At 38.1% G+C, this 27,090-nt stretch overlaps 1 protein-coding gene across 1 annotated transcript; it reads right to left on the reverse strand.

Moving 5' to 3' along the window:
• Nucleotides 1–27,090, reverse strand: LOC309435887 (vasoactive intestinal polypeptide receptor 1-like; the record flags this gene model as incomplete). Its single annotated transcript, XM_082044629.1, has 13 exons — nucleotides 1–189; nucleotides 1,673–1,714; nucleotides 3,191–3,320; nucleotides 4,297–4,388; nucleotides 5,244–5,313; nucleotides 6,409–6,469; nucleotides 8,390–8,543; nucleotides 8,973–9,105; nucleotides 10,470–10,567; nucleotides 13,467–13,576; nucleotides 14,308–14,415; nucleotides 18,120–18,219; nucleotides 27,058–27,090. The coding sequence occupies 13 exons, from the start codon at nucleotides 27,088–27,090 to the stop codon at nucleotides 1–3; spliced, it is 1,320 nt and encodes a 439-aa protein (XP_081900755.1).

Raw genomic sequence — 27,090 nt, forward strand, 5'->3', positions numbered from 1 at the left:
TCAGACAGAAGTTACACCATTCTGGTACACAGATGTTTTCCTTTTTGGACTGATTTTTTCAAGCAGTGATAATTGAGTGACGTAGTTGACTGGACTGTTTTCCCTGGACAAAGCCCCATGTTTGTGTGTGAAGTTCAAGTATTCTTGATACTTCCATTTGCACAGTTGCTTCTTCAGTTCACTTTGAACCTGTAGAAAAGGAATTTAAAAACAAAGAATCAGAAAATTAAGACCTAGTGGACATTGAAGGTAAAATATGTCAAAATGTATGCCTGACTACTTCGAACAGATGCACAAAGACAAGAAAATCAATCAGGATTAATCTTTAACACATTATTAGGACTTGAACTATGTCCCTACTCACTTTTGAGAAAAACAGACTTGATTTCCAAAACTCAGAGGATGACAGGGAAGTTTTGGATTGTAGTTTCTTTGTTTATTGTTGTAGGTCTGCTTCATAAATATTTCTACCTTTTAGTATAATTTCTATTTTTCCTTATACTGAATCTTCTGTAACTCCTTACTGTGACCTGTGATGTAAAATAAGGGTCTTTCTCCAGGCTTTCAGTTTATCCGGATTGAAATCCCTGTTAAAAATCCCTTGCTGACTCTGAAAGATACTGAATCAACTTGAATACGTATTAAATTTGAGAGAGCTCTCAGGGATCCTCAAAATCATAGGAAAAAATGATTATTATTTTTACTATCTGATACATAACTAACAGATTGATTGAACAAGTCTGGAGGTCCAGAGGTTGAGGGACAGTAGGAAATTAGTTAAATTCATCTACATTTAGCTCTGAGAAAAGTGTCCAGTCTAAGCTAGTGGGGAGACTGAGGCACCGTTAATGGATCACTCTTCTTATCTAACCTACACACTTTTCTGAGGATGAGATGTATTTTTACATTTTCTCATGTCTTTTGTTTCATTCTGTTCTACTGGGGAAAGTGCAAGCAAATTTTGTTAGTTTTTTTAAATGATAGGCTCTCTAACATGTACCACATGGAATTTATGCAAATTCTAACAATGTCACAAAAACAGGAGATGAATTGTTTGTACAAAACTACTGAAAAGACATGTTGCCCTGGAAAGGGAAAGGAAAAGGTAAATGGAAAGGAAAAGGTAAATGGAAAGGAAAAGGTAAAAAAGGAAAAGGAAAAAAAGGAAGAGGAAAAAAAAGAAGAGGAAAGAAAGGAAAAGGAAAGAAAGGAAAAGGAAAGGGAAAGGGAAAGAGGAAAAGGAAAGAGGAAAAGGAAAGAGGAAAAGGAAGGGAAAAGGAGAAGGAAAGGGGGAGGGAAAGGGAAAAGGAAGAAACTCACTAGGAGAAAATAAACCCAAAGAAAGTAAGGACTGTTGCAAGATTTCCATTGAGACATCATCATGATAACTATCAAACATAAAGCAGAAAAGAAAGTCCCTTGATGGGAACGTCACCAACCATTTTTAAAGGGTCAATGCTTCAAAGCTTTTTTTGTGCCCTTCTTTCTGAACTGTATGAATACAAACACAGTCAACAAAGGTACCAAGGGGAAAAAAAAAAGCTGTGAGTATTTCATGCTTTCGGGAGCAGATCAAAGCACAGATCTCTTTTGGAAATAGGAAAAATAATTAAAAACAATAAAGGCCCACGGGTTTAAAAGATTTTGATTATCATCCGTGCTTGCTACTCACCTCTGCATTTGAGAAGCAATATAGAAGTGCGACAACAAAACCCTAGGAGAGAGAGGGTAGGGAAAAAAGTCAGACATCTGGATTTAAAATATGGAGTTAGAGAAAGACATTAAGTTTTATTCAAAATTGGAGAAAGATAGCAAAAATATGTATTTTCCATTGGAATGTAGGTGATGTGGCACTATTTATTAGGTTTTCATAATGGGATTAAATTCCTCAATGGACTGGTGACACTATATGTATATTAGTGCCCTTGTATGGAGATACTAAGGGCTGTATTCACAGAAAGGGTTATCAGGCATTGGAACAGGCTATCCCTGGAAATGTTTAAAAGATGCGTAGATGAGGTTCTTAGGGACATGGTTTAGTGGTAGACTTAACAGTGCTAGGTTAATGGTTAGACTCAATGATCTTAAAGGTCTTTTCCAACCAAAATTATTCTATCATTCCATCTTACTGTTTACTGTATCCTACAAAAAAGTTATTTCTCAGATAAGGTAGTTGGGACCTCTGTCTTGTTATAATCTGTGTTTACAGTAGTGAATAAATTAGGTGAGGACCTGTTCTTGTTTTACATCCTTACTGCTAAACTATCTTCTCTCACTCGTAAGATGATGACAACCTAACAAGCTATTGGAAAAGGTCTTGGGCTCATATTCAACCAGAACTGCAGTCAGACATTGTTTGGGAAGTGTCAACCTAGATCCAAGCCTTTTCACAAACTGTGCCAACACAGGTAAACACTGGGCAATGTAAGACTATATCTATATCAGTAAACTGAATGAGATACAGCCCTGAATACTGGCCTTTTATTCTCTATGTTGTTAAAATGTCAACATGGTCCTTGACACAGCTTTGCCTTGAGCCAGCAAGTGTTTTCCCATAGTTTGGCCATGGTTTAGAGGTAAGCATGGATGAGGGATCATTTTCAACATGTATCAATGCGGACAAGCTTTTGTGGGGTAAAGGGGAGAGTGGAAGGAAAAAGACCTCAGCTATTTATTACGATGTGTACCATACCCATGCCCTGGCCCTCTCAAATGCAAGATATTGTTCTGAACAGTGGTATAGCAAGATAAAAGAAACAAAGAAATCTTAACATGATGGATTCGTCATTGCTAAAGGGTAAGCACAGAACAGGTTGTTACACATTTTCTATTCAATCCTCTTATCATCACCTTTTTTCTATTTGGAATTAGTTTCAATCAGTTCACCTTAATCCATAGACTGGTCTTCATGGTACTTGGTCACAGTCATTCAATAAATGTAGACTATTTTTTTTGTGGTTATTAACATGAAGTCTGAGTCAGAACTCAAAACTAGGGTGAGATTTCAAATAATAAGAGAAGGGAACAAACAACAGAAAGGGCTTGCAAAGGAGTAAGATGGAATGTGTGTGTTGAATTTAGATACATTATTAACACCTGCTCTAGTAACCAATCTAAAATGTAAAACTCCTGAGAGTGTGGTGTTTCAGCCCAAACCTCTTAGGACTTATTAACATTTTGTCCAGCTTACCTGAAAAGAACCCAAGCCCAACTCAATGTAAAGGCGAGCTTCCAGACCAGTGCTTTCTGGGAAAAATGCAAATACAATATAGTGCACTCCAAAGAGTGGGATCAAAAGTAACGTAGATTTAGCAAGTCTCCTGGCAAACCAAGAATTAAAGAACAGTGAACTGTTAGAAATATGGAAATAGTGATACAAATTAGATGTTGGAATAAATTTTAATATGGAGGGCAGTTCCATAAAGGAAGCAAATAAATTCAACAAAGTTATGGAAAGATTACATTCCGTGAGTCCCACCATCAACACCTGGTGAACAAAGCTTAATAAATCAGCACTCAACTTTCTGGAATGACTTAAATGTTTTTCTCCCTGTTACACATGCGAAAACAGGGGAATCAAACTAAGTACTCTGATCTGTTCTCCTGAGACTGATCTCAATCAAATGTAGGTATCCTCCATGTATCTCATCTTCCAAAACTGTCAGTGGAGATCCAGTCGTCACTGTCCATTGGGCTTGATTTGGTTGCCTAAATAGTGGTGTGAGAGCTATTGGTGATGTCCTAAGGTATTTTTCTTGGCCTTTACCTCACTTCAAAAGGGCTCAGGTTTAGGCTAGGTCCTGTGCCATAGGTAACCTTCATGCCTACCTATCTTAGGATGAGTCAAACAGACCAGAGTGCTCTGACTGCATTGATGGGACCCCCATTGACTGTGAAGGGGATCACAAACAGGAAGGACTAGGTTCATTTACCAGAACCAGAGAATTTAAATGAAATTATCTGCATCTTTCTCGGTGTGGACATTTGTGCGGAAGGACTGGGAAGCAAGATGGACACACTACTTGACATTTACTGTTAACATTTCCAAGCTGGGTCCTGTTGGAGTTGCAACACTGTATATTTTACTTGTCTCATTGTGTCCCACGTTCATCGCACCCTCCTCCCCCTGAAGAAAAACAGGGATGTGATATTTGTGATGGAAAGGAAAGTTTATTTGTTATTTCTCCTGAGGATTTCTCTTTCTGTTGGTAAGGACTAGAACATATTTGCTCCTGCCCATAAAACATCTTATAGCAGCTAGAACGAGTTGATATCAAGTGACCCAGAAATACTTACACAAAATGACTTGAATGGCTCCCTCCTCGCTTTTGAGATTTCAATTTGTGGACTAGAATTCTGATCACATTAATAAATATAATAAAGTTAATCTGAAAAGACAAGACATTTTCAGTTGATACAAATTAAATAAAAATCCCAATTCACAGGAATTGCACTACTATAAACCAGTGCAGGTCTGCTCTCAGATCAAATCAATAACTTTAGAAATTGTATTAATTTTTCCCACCAATATATAGTTATCCATAAAGATATGCTGAAAATTACATTGACTTAATATAGACCTACATATTTCAATATAGTTTATGTCTGATAAATTTGTGCTTATTGTCAGCACATAGCAGATATTACATGGTCTAAATAGTCCCTTTATGACAAGGATTATAACAGATACAGTCCTAAATAATGTACTGTTTCGTCCCTAAATTTAGATGGAATAAATTTGTGCACAATGGAGATTTTTTTGTCTTAAGAACTCATTTAAAAAAAAATACTAGGCAAACTGATCGGTACATATTTCTTGTACTAAACCAGCATCATATTCTAAGAATCTTGCCAGTATGGATTGTTTTTCTTCAGAAATGACTTATAGAGACACAGACATGACTTTGGTAGGTGGAATGGAGGTGTAAAGGCAGTTCCATTATGTTCTAGCATGCCTATATATATATATAAATATGTATATATATATAGGATTTACCCTTTATGTTGTGATTTAGGGTGTTTTGGGAGAAAAAAAAAGCAGCACACACACAGACAAAAACCCCAGAACAAAAACCAACAAGCAAAAAACTATAACAAAACCACATACTATACTATAATTTTCAGCTATTTGAAATTCAGTACCATAGTATGTGCTATGGCTTTCCTCCAAGCTTACCTAAAGGAGACACTAAATTAGCTTTCACATTTCAAAAGATACTTAAGACAAAATGAAGAAGACATACTAATACAGTTAGCAGAATGGGGCCTTTGATGATCCATAATACCACTCCATTTTCTTCATCATCCCAACATCTGAAACACCAAAAAAACCCAGTCATGTTATCTATCCTATGTAAGCTTTGAAAAACATATGAAAGTGTTTCTGTCACAAAAACAGGAAAATGATGGATTCTAAGTTTGAAATCTCTATTTAAAGGCCTCTGCCAGTACTGATACCACCCTAAAATTTTCTGTGCAGCCCAATCTAAAGGAAGTTTGTTCACGATGAGGCAAAGGTTGAAAAACGACAGTGAAGTCAAGAAGTATAAATTTATATTTGTAGGCTTCTTTCCTGCTCTTCTGTTGGAAATGTGACTGATTTGCAGGGCACAGATCAGAGACTAAACTACAAACATCCACATACAGACTTTGGGACCATGAGGAAAGCAGGCAAGAAAAATCCAGACCCCTGATAAAGGTATGCTGAAGGGAGAGAGCAGGGCTGTTGGTATTTGTTTTAAGGCTGAAGATGTATTTAACATCAAAAACAGTTCAGTTTTAGCTCCCTCCAGTCAAGCACCACACACACTAGGTTATATTTTATTCCCACTTTCTGAAGGAAGAAAAGAAAATAGGATGTGCCAAGTGTGGTAGACCATAGAACTTACTGTTTCTACATTGTTAATCTGTAAATTAATGAAATGACCCGAAGGTCTTCAGGATAGTTGTTAGTAAAGTATCATCTGCTTTATACCTGGCTCACGTATTAAAAGAATAAAAAAAAAAAAAAAAGGAACTGAATGGAAATGAAAGAAGAAACTACTTTCAGTACACAATGTGTTTGGGAAGTAATTATTTGAAGAAATTAGAGTTAGTAATTTATAGCTGATTTTAAATAGAAACATTGACTTTCTTAGAATATAAATATGTCAAGGACTGGCCATTAGGAATCAAAATTAATTTTCAGTACTTACTATGATATTTCCAGTTTTTAATACTCCACCAAAATAAGAAGACTAAAAATTGTTTTCTCTCTTACTTGCATATGAAGTTTAAAAGTTACAGGCACAACTTTGGAACATTTTTTTTTTTTCTGATGTGTTTTTAATCTATTTTTACCCTGTCAACAAACCAAAATACAATACAAAATAGGACAACCTTGATTTCCTTACGCAAGCTCTGACTTACCCGGTATTTTGTTGATGGATTCTTGTGAGGACCCAAGTAACCATCACAGCAGTGGGAGCTCCTGGAAAAATCAACATGGAATAAAATATAATTGTTTTGAATACCATGTCCCACGGAAACTTTATTACAAGGAGTGCAGCAGATTGGATGTACATTAAAGTTCAGACAATGGGCCAGACAATTTTAAATACCTTTAGGAAGGAATTTAACTTGCAGTTCAGTAAAAGAAAAAGGACAAAAAAAGGTAGGAGAATGAAATAAAAGAGAAGATGGGATCCCGTGAAACTATGTTTTCAGAAATAAGAGCTAAGAATTACTGGAAGGTTTGGATATGAATTACAAGCACTGGTGATACTGGAGGAATCACTTATTTATTAATAGCCAGAGCTCTTTTGTGAGTTGTTTACAACTCTCCATACACTAGCTGGAAGAGTTCACCGTTTTTGGTCTGAGGAGCAATTAATTGGTGATCATCCCATGAAAATTTAGGTGAATCCAGGAACTGGCAATTTCTAGCCTCATTTTGTCACTGCTTATCCTTCTGCATTTATGACTAAATAGTTGCCTCCTACATTTATGACTGAATAGTTATGCCCCCCCCCTTTTTTTTAGCAGACCTATAATCTAGCAATTGCTTTTGATCTCTTTCAGTGGAATTGAATTTCCAAAGACTAAGTGACTTTCCAAGCTGCGATAAAAGGGACTTTATTCTGAAGCAGATTACATTTTCATTGATATATTTATAGAAATATAGGTAATACTTTTCTAAGTATCATTTAAGATCTGTAGGAAAGGCCCAGAAGTTGTCCCTTCTAATTTTAGACCTTTGCTCAAGGCCTTTAAGCTGGGACCATATTATCTTCAAGTTGCCTTTTTAATTAATGAAGATAAATATTTACAACCATATCACCTAAGATCTGAGTTTCCCCTGAGGTGTCTCTCACTTTTGACTGGTTTTAGAAGGAGATGAGAATTAATGTATTATTAATTGAGGTGTTTCCTTTGTTATCTCAAGTTAGCTGTGATTAATGAAGGTCTAAGTATCTACTTACAGGCAATCATAATTGGAATAGCTCCAAATAAACATCCCCTCTATAAAATTCAGACTTTTAAAATTTACTTACATAAAAAAAAAAAAAAAAGTATGAGAATCTGAAGATGAAGGAAAAATTGCTATGTACTTCAGGAGAATGTGCATTTCACCCTTACGCCAAAAATGTCAATGTAGCCACTCAGTTTGGATGCCTCTATTTCAGAATAGCCAAGGTGAAGCACAAGAATATGAGAGTCACAATAAACAATCCTCTGCAGTGAAAGAAATTTTATGTATTACATGTACATATTCTGACAACAGGAGACAATTTTAATTGCTATAAATCTCTCAAGATTCCTTAAAGCCAGAAGGTCTCTGAAAAAACTAGAGTTATTTGATTCCTAGGCCTAACTCACATGGTTTAAGATTAATCTATTTAATTCTGCTTACTAAAAGCAAACAGTCAATTTAAAGTTAGTCACCCAAACTTCTCTAGTGAGTGGAGGAAGGCAACAAGTTTCCAGGATCTTCTTGAGGACTTGACTAATCACCACCACCCCATGCATACGTCACTCCACTGACTGCAGGAGAAACCTGGAGAGATAGTTAAGACTAGATGGCTGACTTGTATATTACTGTGGTTGCCTGAAAATAATTCCAATCATAAACAGGAGTGCTTCAGTCTTTTGAGCAGGTGTATCGTAGTGATTCTAGTAATCCATCCTATCCTCTCCTTCAAAGTTTTGAACTGTGTAAATATGCAACAAGATAAGAAGACAGACAGTATAATGGTACAGTTTTGATGTAGTACTGAATGAATGGGCAGCTTTCATCAGAAAGGTGGTGCCTTTGATAGGCACCTTTAATCTCAGAACAAATCTTATATTTTATCTAGTTCTGAAAGTAAATGGAAATACTAAATAACATAAAGAGGAAAAGAGTACTAACCCCAGCCAGTAAATATGAACCACCATACATACTGCTTGTCCGAAACAAAAGTCAGCAAAAGCAGTGTTTGCAGGTATATCCCTTCTATAAGAAGCCAGAAGAAATTGGCTAAAATACTGAACTGGAAGAATGCCACAGCAGCCTTACAAGCAACCTGGAAATGCAGAGGAAGAAAAGCTATTAAGTCCACTCTTCATTGCATTTGGTTTCTCTACAAATATAAGCAAAGTTGAGTGTTACCACACAAGAAGGAAAAAATTATTACAATATTTCAGTAGCTTTGGGATTCCATAATTTCATTTGAATTCATTTTTTTGAAAGGGAAACATAGGCTCTCTCCTGTAGATGAAATTATTTCCTGATAGAAATTGTTATAGCTCCATTAAAGCTGACAGACCTGTACCGTATATATCAAAGCTGAACGTAACCATAGTACTTGGTCTTTGGGTTCATGTAGTATTGTTTGTTTTAAGATTTCAGATCTAGAAAACTAAAGCAAAATGGGACTAAGGAATCCACATGTTCTCTTCAGGTCAAGAATTAAATGTTAAATCACGGAAAAGAGAAAGGCAAAGTACAGTACCGTTGACATAAGGCAGTGGTCCATATTTTCATCTGCAAACAAAACAGCATCTTTCGTGAAAACAGCAATTGCTCTCAGGATAAAGGAGACAAACAAGTGCATATGGATGTAATTCCGTGTGCAGTGGAATTTTCTGATGTGGAAAGAGAAAACAGAAGTTGTTCTTCAAGAGAAATTTCTCATAGTCTCCAAGCTCAGACAGGAATACAGGGTGACTTCAGACACCTTCCAAAGCAAATAAATGATCTGTCACTGTTTGAGAGGGAGTAAGACACAAGGGAGCAGAGCAGTCATTACCTGTTTAAGCTAATAAAAGTGCTAGTATAATTGTCCTTGAATCACCACACATTTAAAAGAGATGCCAGAACCAGAGAGTAACTCTGAGCCCCTTGGGCTGTATTGCAGTAATGCCTTTTAATTATTCTAAATGGCATTTTTTTGTTGAATAAACTTGCAACAAATTCTTCATTCCCTTTCTGGCCAGAGGAGAACAGAGTATTTAGGGGGTCTCAGTCGCATGTTGTGGGGTGGCTACCAGAGAAGTAGCTGCCTTACCCTAGACTGCATTTCCTTAGATTGGCCTGTCCACAGTTTTACCTTGAGCTGAAGGAATCTCCTTCAAGGTTTGGAAATATCAAGGTTTTGCTTCTGGGTCCCTCTGTAAGTGATATGACTTTTGAGACTGCAAATCTGCTCCAGCTGGGAAGGTGCTTCAGTGCCCTCCACTCTTGCCTGTAGAGCAACCTTACGGCTTCTATCCAAGTGTTGTGGGAACCAATAAAAACCAGGATCTATTTCCTAATATCCAACATCATCAAACATGATAGTTAACTTCCTTTAAATCTCTTTCTATAGCTCCCAATTATGGAAGAAATGGTCTTTCACAGAGGGAATGAACATCTTAGAATGAGTAAATGTTCAGGATATGAGACTGTTTCTGCAAAGCATGTCCTGCTATGCAGTGGAGAAATAGTCATTTTATATTAATAGTGAAAAAGGGTTGGAGCATTTCCACTGTATGGTAAGATTAAAGTGACTAAGACAGAGGTGTCAAACTCGTTTTCACAGGGGGCCACATCAGCCTCGCAGTTGCTTTCAAAGGGCCAAATGTAGTTTTAGGACTGAATAGATGTAACTACTCCTACATTTTTACAGTCCTAAAATTGCAGCTGGCCCTTTGAAAGCAACCGTGAAGCTGATGAGGCCACAACTGAAAATTAGTTTGACATCTCTGGACTTAGACAAACTGCCCAGACAACTTTATTTTTTAACATCTACAGGAAAATTCCACAACATGATTAAAGAAGGACCCATTGCCATCAATGTTGTAATATCTGAATTTGAAAATAATAATAGTAATAATAATAAATAAAAAAATAAAAATAATAATAAAAACAACAACAACAAAAGACACAAAACTAAAGCACAGAATATTTGAGAGGAATTAGAATGCACCTATCTTGACACATCCTGAAAAGAGACCCACTGTTTTTTTACCTGAAGGCAGCAAAGACAATTAGAGCTGTAATGAGTGAAGTCACTGATGCTGCATAGCCAGCAGTGTAGACACGCCAAAATGCAGAATAATATGATTTCTATGAGAAAAAAAGAACACAAACCAATGCTGGTGGTTATGCAGCATGCATGCTGGTGTGCTTATTTCACGAAGACACATTTGCCCTTACTAGTCAGTCCCATCACCTCTGTGCTGCTTTGCATGCTTATGATCCGATTCAGGTTTTTCTCTCCAACACTAAACCACCTTTTTTCTTTTTGAGGCAGGTTCCACAACCCACAGGCTCGTCTAAAATAGTGACCCCTTTGAGCATGTTCAACAGGAAATTGTTACTTTTGTTAAGTAATTACATTTTCCCCTATAGATACATAAAGACTCTAAGGGCATTGAAGCTTGCAGATGGGTGATTTGTCAATCCGTTACTTTAGTCTTGGGCCAGGTTCTACTCTGTTTAGCTCAAAGCGTGTTTCCCACTGAATTGATAAGTGTTAAGTTTTGTAAACAGCTATAGCTAAAAGAGAAATAAAACTTGCATTTTGCAGGTAAGGAAACTGAAACACTAGAAAACAGTCACATCACACTGTGGAGGTAGGAATGTTAAGGCTAAGGAGACAATGTGATGTCTTCAATTCTTTGGACAAACATTTCATTCAGTAGGCACATACCATAATACTGTAAATTCTTTATAGTTCTTTTGTGTATTTGTTTTGCATTCAAATTCATTTGTGTATTTGTTTTGCATTCAAATATCCTATGTCTGAAGAAAAATGAAACATGTTTATGTTGCTTTAGCTATTCAAATTTTGTTCTGATTCACTACAAGATAAGCTAATTATTCAAATCCCAAGAAACTAAATTCTCTGAATCCAGGCAAAGTTCCCCCTTGTAAATGCAATGGACACTTTGTTCTCTAGCTGATCTAAACTCTGTTTAGCCAAAAAGTAAAAATTCTAGGTTGAGACAACAGAAATTTTAAGTAGATCCATAAATAAATCATGCAACCCTAACAACCTAGGAACCATCCCGGTATTTCTGAAATATTCCTAATCTTTTATACAGTATTTTCAAAACACAGGTTCTTCAATTGAATAATGAAGTATTTTGATGCATTTAATCTGCTTTTGTAGGACAGCTAAAGAAACCAGCACTATATGAAGAAGACATCATAAGTCCACACTGCAGATACAAAATATAAAACAAGTAGTTCTCTTAGAATTTAAGTGGAATCCTTCTTACCTGCTTCCCTGTGTTTACAATGCAATAGAGCTTACTGATCGTATTGTCCTTTTATAGACCTTGTGGGTTTGATTGGAATAACAAACTAAATACAGACACAGCACAGATGTGAGCTCTGCCTTCAAATCTTCCATAATGTTAAAATGCAAACATACAGGGTGTTCCAAAAAGATAGACCCAATTTTAAATCATGCTGCTTTGAAATTGGGCCCGTCTTTTTGAAACAGTTTGTAGTCCCTTGCTTGTTTCCAGGCTAGGCCAGCTACAAACTATGCCTGGCTTAACACAAGCCAGTGCTTGCTTAAAGAAAGCCGTCCTTAAGAGGAAGAGAATTAGGTCTGTAGGAAGAGAATTTAGGTCTCCCAGTGCTGGAGAACCACATACCAGAACACATGGCACCTTACCAGTCTTACATCCCTTCTGAATTGTTTGCAGGCTTTCCAGTAACTTTCCAGAAGTTTTGTTTAAGCATTTGTGTTTCTAACTTCCCCACAGGGTAAAAAAGTACAAATATTCTTAGTTTACAAGTGGAAAATTGAGTTCCAGATATTTGTACTGCCTATTACAGCAGCTTTCTAAGTCCATGAATCCAAACAGCTGAAGCCAATTGTGTCTACACTTCCTAAAGATTCAGTTACCTGAACTGCTGTGTTTGAGCTTTCATGCCTGGAGAACCTAATGGTTTACTCCAGATATCACCTAAAGTGTTAGTGATGACAACCCTCTTCACCTCTCTGTGTCTTGCACTGGTCTGTGACAAATAAACATTTTCCACTGTTGAGTCATGAGTCTGAAGACTCACAAGGAGTTACACGAGTTAACCTTTTCTTTCACAGATTGGAGGGATCCCTATCAAAATACCACAATAGGAGAAGGAGGCAGTGATGTACACAATCTTGCATTTGTGCAAGATGCATGAGCCTTGTCCAACACAGACTGGAGGTGAGGGGATGGAGACATCTCTGTTCTCTCATGCTGGAACCATAGCACATGTCAGAATTCAAAGGCAGAGACACTGAGAACATCTCTGTTAATCAATTACCTTCAGCCATGCGGCAAAGCTCTACCACTGAAGCACTACCACCACCAATGAAGTGTGAGGCATTCCTACCCTGGAGCCAAGTACGATGGTGAGGACTATGGACATTTAAATCATATTAAGATGTGGTTGAAAAATAAATGCTGTTGAAGCCTGACTGAGTACCACTGGACACCTAAGATAAAGTGTGGATATATTCAATGGCATCCAAGAGTTTCCTCCTAAAGATTTGTATTGACCACCATGCTATAAAATTATAGAATCTTTTTCTCTGACTCAAAGAAAATCTGGAAGAAAATCAACAGGAAGGATCTGAAGGAATTTTCCCTGAAAAAATTCCCCCTAGACCTGGCTGGTAGAGCTTTCCTGGGAGATGGGTGCATGATGAGGATTCAAACCACCACTGTCAGAGAATCAAAGTGTTTGTTAGGCAGGACAAGTAAACTAATAATGACTTTACTCATTAACACCAAGAGGAGACAACTAGATGGAGAGGAAAGTGCTACCTGCAACCTCCTTGCTTTATATTAAATCAAATTTGTTAAACAGCCTCTAAATATACCTAAAAGACTTGATCTTAGAACTGAAGGTGGGTAATTACTGGATTCTGACAGGGCTCAGATGTTTGGGAGTATCCAGCTACTCAGCACACTCAGAACAAGATGCTCTGGAGATGTTCACAATCAGGAAACCAAAAACTCACCTGATCCTCAGGTCCTTTACTGGAACCTTCATCAAACCCACAGGCAATAGTGTATGGTGGGAATGGTTCTGACCAATATGCATCCTGTGTACAATTTCTCTGAAGGAAGCCTTTAATGATAAAATATATCACAGAATGAATTACAGGGTTGATTTTCTTTAAGTTTTGAGAAGAAAAAACAAATTTTTACTCTTACTTTGATTCTTAAGTTAGGTACTTACTGGTCTAGTCATGTTCAGCAAGAATGGTTATAGAGTTAAAATATTCTATAGAGCTACTAAAAGCTGAGATATTCCCATTCATTTCAAGATGCAGCAAAACTTCTACATTTCATATAGTGACTTTATTCTGCAAATTCAATCCTTACACAGAGGAAGTCCAATTATGCAGTCTATCCTGCATTTGCAAGACAACTACTGATTGTGGAATAAACCCTGAACCACCTGATCCGACTTTGAATTTAGACACAATTTTTGAACTTGACCCTTCTCTGGCTGGAGGATTGGACTAGATAGATTGGACTGAGGTCCTTTCTGATATCAATTATTCTGTGACTTTATGAATCAGTCATTCTATGACATACTTATATTGCTTTATAACCTTAACAACGTAGTGCAACTATCCGTATTTTAGACCATCAAATAAACTATACAATTCAGTACAGAATAACACAAAACAAAAGTGTGTCAAGTACTGACCATTAGCTGAGGTGTGCACCTGGATAATTACTGACATAAGCTAGCATTATGAATCAGGAAAACAGGTAAGTTACAGGATAATTAACTATTATAATTTCTTAAAAAAATATGTAGGGATAAAAAGAATAGGAAAAAATTCTTGCCATGAATATGGGTGATTTCTTCAAAAAATCTGGGACAGGGAACTTTAATCACCTCCCCAAAAGTGGCTCTGGGCCAGCAGGTTAGTCCGTCCCAATCTCTGGCGCATCCTGAAAAAAAAAAGTGCCTCTAGATAAAGAAACACATACAGAATATCACACGATTGATCTTCCAGAACAATATTGTCTGTGGCTTTCCCACTAATTCACATGAAAGAAGAGCCACAACAGGTCACACAGCTCTGCAAATAAAGGATTGTATTGTTTTCCTCTTCTCCTTGAATGCATGGCTGCTCACATATGCACTTGACATCCCAACTGGACCTTCCACCACCTTATCTCATGAGAGAAGATGCCTGAAATTCAAGCAGACACAATCTGAAAGTCAAATTAAATGAAGCTCTCTGTATCATCAAACCAAAAGTCAACAAAATCAAAATATTGAATAGTTATTAGCACTTTCTCATTGCTGGTTTCAAAGTCTAACTGAAAAACATCAGACTTAAAAATTCAGCTTTAGTGTCTCGATTCCATACTTAAAGTCCACTGATTTTGTCTGTTTTGAATGAAATAAGGGCTGAAGTCCTCGTCTTAGGCAATCAATGGCATTCTTACAATGGACTTCAACAGGGATTAGATTCATCCCTAACTAGAAGAATAACTCCCAGCATCATATAAAATAACTGTAATCAGGAGTAGGTCTGACTGGTTGGCATTCATGAGTTTCCCTAAACCAGAGATTGACAGCTGATGATGCAGGGCATGCTACCAGCTATGAGCCCGATGAAAAGGGTTTTCAGAAGTTATAGTTAATCACAGCTTAGTCACAGATGCATCACACTGAGACTCAAGCTGTGGTCACGCAGAGTCTGTTGACAAGTAGGTGTGGGTGCAGCACAGAAAAATTATCAGCATGTGTAAGTGACTGAAACAATAAAAAAAAGCACTGCATTGTAACCGAAACTAATCTCTAGGTAATCATAAGGCAGATACAAAGAAGTGTATGAATTTCATTCAGGAGGTGGCATTTTCTTTCACTGATTCTTTTCTGTTTCCTCTGTGACTGATGGCAAGGAAAATCTAAAATAGTCAAGAGATGAAATGTGAGACCAATATTACTTGCCTGTAGCTGAGCAAAGTTACTCTCTGGCTTCCAAAAGGATAGTCCTGAGAATTTCCCACAGCATTACCCTTGGGAGGATGAAATTCCTGGTATCCTCAATTTGCCAGATGGGAAAATAGAAGCCCTGATTCATTATCCCTAATTTTAATTGTCTAAAATATTTTAGCTAATCTTAGTTACGTTCTCTGTGTAATCTGTAGAAAGAAACAGGGACTTCCAGCGTGTGATTCATCCTGTATATTGCCGGCTCCTTTCTGAGGACAGGATGAATCACTTGCTGCAAATACCTCAGTGTCTCTGATGATCATAGCCTAAACTAGGCTGCTAATTTTCAAATTAATAAAGTCAGGGAATATGAGTCCCACTTAGACATGCAGTGGCCCACACAGACTTAGGGACATAAAGGGTCTCTCTTAGAGGGACTATGGTACCTTTGAGGAGCTGGGTTTAAAACTTTATCATATTTGGCAATGTGGGGTTAAAAGCTAGAATCAGGTGGCCTTATGTAGGAGTGGAATCTGTATGGTTTTAGTCTTAGATCTGGCTTCACCTACAGTGACTTCTACAGTTTGTATCTGAGAAACTGCTGAGTGCAGAGACAGAAAGAGCATTTTACATGTCAATGTTTTAAAGAGACTAATGATTGTCCAAGTCACTTGAGACTCAATCGAAACAACTGCAGTTGGAATTGTATCAAATAATGTTGGCATCATAGATATCTAAGTCTTCTTTAGTAACCCAGGGCTCAGTCTTTTTCAGATAGTTGAGAAAAACAAGCACTTTTAGAGCTCGATTCAGTTGACCTATTTTACACAACCACTTCAAGATTAGAGGAATTGCACCTGGACTCTACTGATGACACTCATTAAACACTGCTTTGCAGAATAAGAATAAAGTGGAACTACATTAGACTAAAAAATCTGCAACATAGACTAATTCCAGCTCAAATTCTCTATGAGTGCTGAGAAGTAACTCTGTACAATTATGATCCTTCAGTTTGTCTCATGTGCAATTCCTGAACACTGAGATGAAAACCTGGGACTTCTACTAATCTTAGTCTAATTTTAAAACACCTTTGATAAAATGTTGGGGATTACTTTTTTTTCCCCAGATTTAATGTTTCACTTAAACTATATTGAGAACAGCTATAAATACCAGAACAGATTTTCAGTAAGGTTTTTCTGTATCTAGGGAGTAAAAGGTGGAAAGGGAAGCTTTGAGAAGGTCAGAATTGACAAGGTTCAAGATTTTTAAATAGTTTAACAGAAGTTTGAGGAGTTTTTATTTCTTTGAGTAGCCTTTGTTACAAAGAGGATTCCCAAATCACATGTTTCCGGTAAAGAGAAAAATACTTGGAATGTCATACTGTTCAAATAGAAAATTCATGTAATAAATCATTATGGAAAATGCCTGATTTTTGCCAGGAATGGAAATGGTGGAATTACTGAGTATTGCAAGTGCAAAATGTGTCCAGGAGGTATTCTGGACTTGACTAAATACCAGGAAAAATACAACTAAATAGAGAAGGCAAGTACAAAAAGGATACAAGACATTAGAGTGACTGGAAAGGATGAAGAAAAGTAAACAAGAAGATAAAGGAAATATCCTGGGGCTTAGTTTCTAAATTTCGGTAGGCTGCTAAAAGCAGTCTTCCAGGTGGTTGCAATACTTCTGTTCATACCAAGTGCATGAGGAATCTTTGTCTCATAACTCCCCTGTAGTAAATGAACATCTGGTAATTCATGCCAACCAAAAAATCTCACCGAAGTGAATTAATACTTTTCTAAGCAAAATTGTGATTTAATTTTTGAAAGAGTTTGAATATTTTGAAATTTCATTTTGAATCAATTCAAAACAGTTGTCCACAATGTCAAAACCCCAGCAAAGTGAACCTCCCATGTAGCATCTTAAAAATATTTCACAGAGTCTCTGAAATGTTCATTTTAATCTTCAAAATTTATATCTGAGCATACAAAGATTTCAAAACACCACCACAATAAATGTTTTCAAACATAGAACTTCCAAAAATGTAGAAATAGAGTTGGATTATTTTGTTTTATTTCGGTTTTTGTGTGTTTTATGGGGTTTGTTGTTGTTGTGGGTTTGTTGTTGTTGTTGTGGGGTTTTTTTGCATAAATCATTTTCACCGGATTGGAGTGATTCTTGACACAATACAATTTGGGCATGCTTTTCAGTGCCTTCTGTGAAAGCTTCTTTGGAATTTTGGATATAAATTCAGAACACACCAAATATTTCAGCAATGTAACATATTCCAAACAGGTTTTTCCTACCCTAACTAAGTATGTAAAATTGTCAGGGTCTGAACTAATCATCTTAGCCTCATTCTGTAGTTAGTAAAGGCAAATATGACTCCAGAGAAAGACCGATCTCCTCCTGAAGTAAGTGTCTAAACCAGAGGCTTTGAAACATGTTCTAGGGACGTGTTTCTTTCTCCATTTACGTTGAGACAATCTAAGAGGGCAAGTCCTGACTTAGATATTGAGCTTTTAAGATATCTAATATCAGATAATGTACAGCCCCAGCCTATAGAAGGAGAAGCACTTCAAGCTATTTAGAAAATTAATGAATCAAATCTTGATTCAGGAGAACAAATGGTATCTTCACATTGTGCCCCTGAAGTAATATTATACAAGATGTCTTCATATCACAGCTTGACAGTAAGGACCATTACCTTTAAGATCAGGTGAAACAGATTCATTCTTTTCTAAGCAGAGAGCCTCCTCTCTCACCACCTGCTGGAATATCTTGCATTCTGGATGGATTCCCTCAGCCTTGGTGAGAGAAAGACAAAACAAGATTTTCTGTGATTATTGGAGTGAGAAGAGCCAGGTTTCTTTCCAGTTCGTACCTCATGGCTGATACATTTTGATTCCCAGAATGTGAAAACTCCAGCTGGAGATTTTTCTGCAAATAAGACATATAAATTCAGCCGACTGAATACTGCACCAAAACCTCCTTTGGGATATTTGGATCTTCAAAACACAGGGAGTCTTACATGGAACAGAGCAGAGGGTTTGCTCCTTTGTCAGCTGTCCTATTCAAGGCAAAACGAGAGGCTTGGGGGGCAGTGATTTTAATGGAAATGATAGATTGAAGGCTTTCTGAGACATTTCTGAGGAAGACTGTAGGCCATTCTAAACCTCTAATGACTTTGAAAACAGAGTACAGATGAAAATATCACTGCTATATTGCCTTTCAGTCTCAGGAAGTTGATTTATTGGCCTTCAGAATGTGTTCAGTGAGCAGTGCAACCAGGACTTCTTTTAGCCTCCACAGAAATGTTACTGGAAGTCATGTAGACTATTACATCTTAGCAATAATATTTGCCTGGGGGAAAAAATGGAACACAATTTTGTCTTTAAAAACCTTTACAAATTCTGCCTGCATTTGGGTTTTAAAGTAGCATAGACAGACTGCTCTTAATTATGAGGCCCTAGAGATGGTTCATACATCCTAATATTAGAACAGAAAAAGGATTAAGGACACTGTTTGAAAAGAAAATTAAGACATGGCCTTTTTCATGCATTATATTCCTCCAGTGGATAACATGAAACACATTTCATAAATCAGCATGAGTGACTCTTAAAATAGTACTTCTTGTTGCTCAACTATAGTAATGTAATTCTGAAATGCAATTTTTCAGTTATTAATAGGTTCTCTGCTCATCACTTTATCTTTTAACATGCATATTACTTTGCATTCAGCCTACATAACAGATGATTCGAGTAGTAGTAACAAAATTATTGTTAAATATAAACATAAATCTCTCCCTATTTCATTTTATGAAGATGGATTCAGCTGGACAGGAAATAATTCATTTCTTCGTTTTCTGGAATTTCTGGACTCTGTTACTGTTGAGAAACTTTGGTTCTTTGTCTTTATGTTTAAAAGTCATGACAACTTTGACATGATGCTATACAACTTACCATCTATACTGAGTCCTCTGACAAAAGGTTTGAAAGCAGTGGCCAGTCATAACCCAAAATGAAATAAAAACATGAAAGGAAATTGGAAAAACCTTCAAGAAGCAAGCACTTGGGGAGATCATAGAATAGAATCATAAGATCATTTCAGTGGGAAGAGACCCTCAGGATCATTGAGTCCAACCATAACCTAACTCTAGCACTAAACCATGTCCCTAACAACCTCATCTAAATGCCTTTTAAGCCCCTCCAGGGCTGGTGACTCCACCACTGCCCTGGGCAGTCTGTTCCAGTGCCTGGAATATTGTGTCCAGTTCTGGGCCCCTCAGTTCAAGAAGGACAGGGAACTGCTGGAGAGAGTCCAGCGTAGGGCAACAAAGATGACTAAGGGAGTGGAGCACCTCCCTTATGAAGAAAGGCTGAGGGAGCTGGGTCTCTTTAGTTTGGAGAAGAGGAGACTGAGGGGTGACCTTATTAATGTTTATAAATATATAAAGGGTGAGAGCCACGAGGATGGAGCCAGGCTCTTCTCGGTGGCAAACAATCATAGGACAAGGGGTAATGGGATCAAGCTGGGACACAAGAGGTTCCACTTAAATTTGAGAAAAACTTCTTCTCAGTAAGGGTGACAGAGCACTGGAACAGGCTGCCCAGGGGGGTAGTGGAGTCTCCTTCTCTGGAGACATTCAAAACCCGCCTGGACATGCTCCTGTGCGACCTCACCTAGGTGTTCCTGCTCCAGCAGGGGGATTGGACTAGATGATCTTTTGAGGTCCCTTCCAATCCCAAACATACTGTGATACTGTGATACTGTGACAACCCTTTCCGTGAAGATTTTTTTCCTAATATCCGATCTAAACCTGCCCTGGTGCAACTTGAGGCCATTTCCTCTCATCCTGTCATCTCATCACTTGTTACTTGGGAGAAGAGACCAACCCCCTCCATGCTCCAAGCTCCTTTCAGGCAGTTCAGACATCAGAAGGTCTCCCCTCAGCTCCTGTTCTCCAGCTGAACCCCCCAGGTCCCTCAACCACTCTCATCACACTTGTGCTCCAGCCCCTCACCAGCTTCGTTGCCTCCTCTGCACTCCCTCCAGTACCTCAATGTCCTTCTTATGATGAGGGGCCCAAAGCTGAACTGAAGCAGTTTATTCAATTTACAGTGACTGGGGAAGCCCATACCTTACCTGCAGGGAAGATGTGCTACATTGGTTTTACACATGACAAAGGAATTGCCACAGATCCCTATTTCATGTGCTGCAGACTCAGACCTCTGAAAGCAGTGTTGAATCACCAGAAAACATGATTTTACAATTTCTTCTAGAAATCCTGACCTACTGCTGGTAATCCTCACCAATGGTGTGATGATAGTCAACCCCACTACCACCGATAGCTAAGCAATTAATCAGCATGCTCACAATTTATTTTCTTCTGAGCTACTGGATTTGGGGTAGGGCTGGCTATTGCCACCAGAGCCCAGAGTTTTTTGTTATAGGCCAGTGCATAGGTTAAATATTACTGGCATTTCAGTGTTTGAAAATCAACATCAAATGCAATTGCAGATCATCATGTAAGAAGCAAAAAATGAAGGTGGTGTTAACTAATACTCTTGTAGCCTTCCTGGAAGTAATCCCACTGTAACAAAAAAAAAAAAAAAAATGGACATATATACAAGAAATTCAGAACTGTGGTGATGCTTCAATTTGTTGGTTTTCCCCAGGCATTAGGGAAAAGAAAGACATTAAACCATTTTACAGTTAAAGAAAAGCCTTCTGGGCAGAACATTACTTGTGATTTGTTGGATATGGCTTACTTACTTTTTGTTATTAATCTCACAATGCCTTGAGAGAAAAGTGCATATTCTTGCTCTCATCTCCCTACAATGGTGGGGCTTTCTAGAAAGCAGGGGCTCTGTATTCATTGCAGGCACATAGTGCAATCTGAGAGGCATCTGCTGTAATGGCAGAGCTCTTGTAGGACACAAGTAGCTCCTGTTCACCTTAGAAAAGGATTATTTAGGGACCAAACGAAAGCAAAGATTTCTGAGATAGGGTTGGCTAATGTGACATAGTCTTTCCAACCAAAGTAATAAGCATAAGAGGCTGATTTAAAATGCTGTTTCTTGGATCAACAATCCCTAGGAGCTAGGTAGTAACCTGGCACGAACCTTACAGAAACTCCCAGTGGGGTGTCTTCACCCCAAGGCTTATACAGAAAATGTAGAAGTTTCATGTGGTGTTATAGGCAGCACTCAAGGAACGGGCTTTTGCATTGCTGAGCATCACAGCACAAAGACCTCTTGACTGGCTTGAACATTAATGACTAGTCAAAATTCACGAGGGCATCTTAAATCCAAGTCCTAAGCAATAAATCAATCTTGCCTGGAACAAAGCAATCACACAGTGAACATTAAAAATTTACCTATGACAGACATGGGCATGCTAAAAACCTGAGACAGTTTAGACAGCCACATTTTCCGTTTGCACTTACTTTTAGACTTCCTTTTCTTAACATCTGTAAGGCTGTTGCACTGAAATCTTTAGTGTATACTCACTGGTAGTAAGCATGACATTGTTTCATATTTCATTTGTTGCAAGATAGTTTATTTATTTGCCCAAATCTGAACAGAAAAAGCAATCTAATGGCACAATCTAATGGGCTTTGATTTGTTCATGCTGGACAACATCAGACTTAGTAAGCCCTGGGGAGAGAGTTTTTCTAGCAACATCCTCATCCCATATTTAGTGCAACTTAGTTAAAAGAAATCTTTCCTGAGAGCCCATCCCAAGATGGTGCCCCTAGGCTGTTGTGCTGGTAGAGAAACTGTAATTTAGATGTCACAAAAAAGACAGATCTTCACTCATTAAGAAGTCCATTAACACACTTTAGGAAAAGTAGGGACATTTTCTATGCTCTCTGAAAAAAAGGGAAATACTTCAAAGCTGGGAACCAAATATATTAGTCACTTTTAAAAAGCAATTCAATGGGATCAAAGAGCCAGAAATAAATTGGTAACACTTAGTCTTTTTGAAAATTAATCAAAAATCAAAGTGGCTGAATTTTGTGGCAAGATGGGAATATTTCAAGAACTTGAAGGGTCTTCCCAGTGATCCAGTTTAGTTTCCAGTGCAGTGCAATCCTAATACCTCATGAATAGGTTTTGCAACAAATGCATAAATCACTTACTAAGAATATTCATCACTGTTCTTTTTGCCTCTGTCTCCACAGCTTGCATTCATGTCCCAGATCTCATCTCAGATGTCCTCTGAAGTCATCTCTGTACTCCCTGTTCTCCCTGCCTGTGCTTCCCCTGTTCACTTTTTCCAATGACTCTGATGCCTGAATATTTTAGCTTTACTTTATACAAAACCAGAGTTGTCCGCCATTCACGTCACACCCCGACTCCCATCTTGGAAGATTAAAACTCACCCAGTGTTTTGGGGCACAGAAAGGCACAGCAAAGACATTCAAAACTCCTGCATCCCCTGCCCAATTTTAGGTGTGGAATGAAGTTTTCAGTTGGTCCTGAAAGTTGGCCAGAGATGCCAAAGACGCAGTTCAGAGAACCAGGATATGCTCTGAAACACATACTTTTTTTTTTTTTAAATGAAATTTTGATGAACAGGAAAGGCTTATAGGGTGGAAGGTCGAGTAACTGGACACAGGTCAAATAACTGAAGAAGACAAATAAATCCTCAGCCTTTTTCATAAACTTCTCAAACTGTTGAATACGTCTCATCAAAATCTTCCATAAGCTCTGTCTATTTCCATCTGCTTAACTCCTTTCTCAAAAAGACAAGTGCTAATTAGACAGCTTTGAGACTGGAAGCAGAGGTCACTGAAGTCAGGGCCAATTTTCACGTGTGCTTTGAAGGGAGCTGGGATCAACCTTGAGCTCCATAAGCTCTTGCCCACTCCAGTACAATTACATTCACAATCACCCCAGTAAAGATCTTCCTATCCATGGTGGCCCATAAGGAATTCTGTTATATTTTTAATGTAATATATATAATACTATGTTGTGTCAGAAAATTACAAGAAACTATAAAAAATAACGGAACATTTCCTATGCAGTAAAAAAGTCAACACCTCAAACAAACTTGCACATATAGATGAGCATCTGCTTTGTTTCTGCCGTATCCAAATCATGTTCACCACTCTTGATACTGACTGACTGTAAAGCATGAAGTCACCACAGCAGTGACATGACTCCAGTCACCAGCAACATGTTTAGTTGTCACAGAAAGTCCTGCCCTCAACTTGCAAGCTCTGACACAGTCTTGATCCCAGAAGCTTTCAACCCCAAAGGTAAAGACCTATTTCCAATCTTTCTCTTCAGCCAGCTAAATAGATTATTTCAGGAGTCTTTTTCACTGAAAATGACTACCTAGAGGATATTTTCAGTGTTTGTTTTCTCTTTCTAACTCGATTACCTATGGAACGAGAGAAGCTGAGACACTGATTGCCTTACAGTCATTTAGAGGAATATCTTTTCGAGATTGTTTTTAAGACATTGGAGTAATGCTTGAATGCTCCTCTGTGTATTGGATTGCTTTTATCTGACTGTATTTAACTGCATAGCCTTATAGAGAACAGTACTTGATATACATACATTTATATATTTATATATACAGTATATATTTATATATACTTATATATATTTATATATATAAAAATATACTTTATATATACTTATATATATTTATATATATTTATATATTTATTTACTCATAGGTATTCTGTATGTTACAATACAGTCATACTAATTTATTTTGTTTATAAACCCTGTGAAATTATTATTACATTGAGAAAAATAAAACTGAACTTATTAGCCTTATGCTTACCTTGTCAGAGCATTTAATCACTACTAACACTTGGAGAATAACAGAACACTAATAACTGAGGATCTTCATTTTCTGCTATTGCGAGTATTCCTCCAAATTAAAGACAAATGTCTCCCTTTCTGCATGTGTAGTATATTTGCGTAAAGGTGGGGTTCATGTCACCGAATCCCAAAGAACTGAAGCCTGGATATTGAAGCCCATCAGCAAGTTCATTCAACTGAACCCATGGCCGTTGTTCTTGAAGTGTTTCTACTTCTTGCCAGTAGGATTGAAGGAGGCTAAATGAGTAGCTTTCAACAAGATTCCTAATTTTAGATAGGTAATTTTAGATGATTAATCTAAACTCCCCCATCAAGCCTCCCTTAACAATCAATGAAGGCAAACAAGCAGTTCCAGGGAAGGATTCCTCCTACCTCTCTGAGACACCTATTTGAGGACAGAGTGACTCACTGTAGAGGAGCCTGTCTCCCTCCATTAACTCCCTCCAGGCTAAAGAAACACTTAAACAGACTGATCCTTCCACACCTTCAGCTCCCTATGGAGGGGAATTTGAGGTCTGCAGGAACCAGATCCCTAAGAGAAGAATGTATGTTCCTCCAACACAAATTAGCTGATAGTAATTCAGAAATTCAGGCACCCAGCTCTGTTTTATTAGGAGCTCAGCATCTTGTCACAGTTTTGGATCCATATAGCTGTTACCACAAGAAAAGCTTTATTAAAGCAAATGTATATCTCAACAATAACCCATCTGTGTTTCCATTCCCACCTCCATTCATTAGATCAGATTGAACTCCTTCCCAAGAAGTGTGAAAAGCTGTTACGTGTTTGAAGAATAAAGCAGTTCAGCTCAGCAGGTAGGACAGTGAATGCAGAGTCTTTTTTATTCCCCATCCCCTGTTTCCTGAGACTCTGAAATCTAAGACAGGAAAAGTCATTTTTATGCATTTCAGCACCCACCGCTCTCTGTTCCTTGTCACTTACAAGCAAAGGGTAATTTTTAATGTCAAGGACTCTATTCTGCAAGGCACAAAGTATATCCTGCAATATACAGCTCCCTGTGGAGCTGATAGGAGGTAAAAGTACCCAGTTTCATAGAGGAAGTTTCCAGGATTACTATTCTGGCTTATTTTCATTTATGAATAATGAATTATTTGCAGGATCCACACTAGAATTATTTCTCTGCTCTGGCATGATCCTTTGAAACATGAAAGGACTGTTTACTCAATATATCCTATGGGTCTCAGGCCTTCCCTGACTAACTTAGGTTGCAAAGCTTGCCAGGAGACCTAGTTTGAGACACAAAAACTATTGATATTTAGAGCACTGACTCTTACCAGACATATAGCTGGAGTTCATATATGAGCAATAGTTTAAGGCCAAAAATTACATAGAACATGCAGTTCATAGAATGTATTTTACTACGGGCACAGTCCCCTGCAGTATGCTAAAAACATGAAAATGATGTGTGGCAGCCCACAGATGTGCATGATACATCCCTTCAGGTTAGCTCCACTCTCCTGACAGCTGCAAGAATAAGTTGTGATTCTATTATGTGCAAAAAGGTCAGTCCAGATGCCAAAGTCACTCTGCCTGCAGCAGTGTTAACATTTTAGGCTGACTAGTTTTCCCTGAAATAAGGGTATAACACGTGTTAATAACGATTTGTGACAAGGTTTACATAGCAAGGACCTATATCCTACCACTTGCACATAAAGCTGTGTATATACAGAGGAAAACAACAGGTTCCAGAGGATGTGAGGTGCAGGTGTGAAGATGTACATCCCATCTTTCACCTTTTAAAACAGAAGGGTCAAGACCAGTCTGTAGCTGCATAGGCTCTCACTGTTACCAGTGGAAGAAGACAAGTCACCACATCTGTCTTTTTCAGGAGAAGATAAGGTGACCATCTCCCCATTGACTACAGTGGGAGTCTGAATCACAACCCACACTGAACATTTAATGTGAAATGACTAAAGTTAGAGTTAATGAGTCCTTGGGAATCACACCAATAAGAAGGTTTCCAAACAGTTCTCTGAGGCTGAAGATTGAGGGGAAAGAGGATATATGACTGTACTGGTACTTACAGTAGCTCTTGCTACCCAGCCCAGGCAAAGCCAGGAGTAGCACATGGGGCTTAAGGAGGGATATACCAGCTTCAGTTGTGTCCCTGTGCTTATACGTCTCCCCTGATGTTTAATGACACAATCTCACCTGCTGCCTCTAGTGCATAGCAGACATAAGTCTGTTCATGCTCCTGCTTGTTGATATTATAAACAGATGCCTTCAGCGGTAAAAACATCAGTGCCCTCTCAAAGGGGTAAATGTCCCAAATCCATTGGAGGAACTGTTCCTTTTTAGTTATTCTACTTCAGCAAAGTTGCCTTTCTTAGGACAACTGAGACAGCAACCTGTACCCTTCTGTCCCTCTAAAGCCACACTACAGCTATTCTGATTTAGGGATGCTTTTCTGTCCTTTGGAAACTGCAATTCTAATGAATGGAAATGAAAACATATTTATTAATAGCATCTTAGGGCTGGAAAATTTTAAATAAAAGAGCTGGGTCAACTCTGTAACTCAGGAAGATTTTTTTCCTCCCCTCCTACATCCCCATCCCCCTCTTTTATTATTTTTTAAATCCTTTCCTTATTTTTCTTTCTTTGTACCTATTCCCTGTTATGAGAAAAGTTACCCTGTCTCTGCAGACATCACCCCCCCTCCAAATCCTTCTGGGCAGCTACAGAGCCATCCAGCTGCGGACAACAGTGTCAGGAGCCAGATGTGCGGTATCCTCCCCGCTCCCTTCTTATCCCCCAAGCCCATAGGGACCCAGCCGGTCACTCACCAGCGGCAGCAGCAGCCAGCACAAACTTAACAT

This window comes from Streptopelia decaocto (genome assembly GCF_964273445.1).
Source record: "Streptopelia decaocto genome assembly, chromosome: 2".
NCBI classification, from domain to species: Eukaryota; Metazoa; Chordata; class Aves; order Columbiformes; family Columbidae; genus Streptopelia; species Streptopelia decaocto.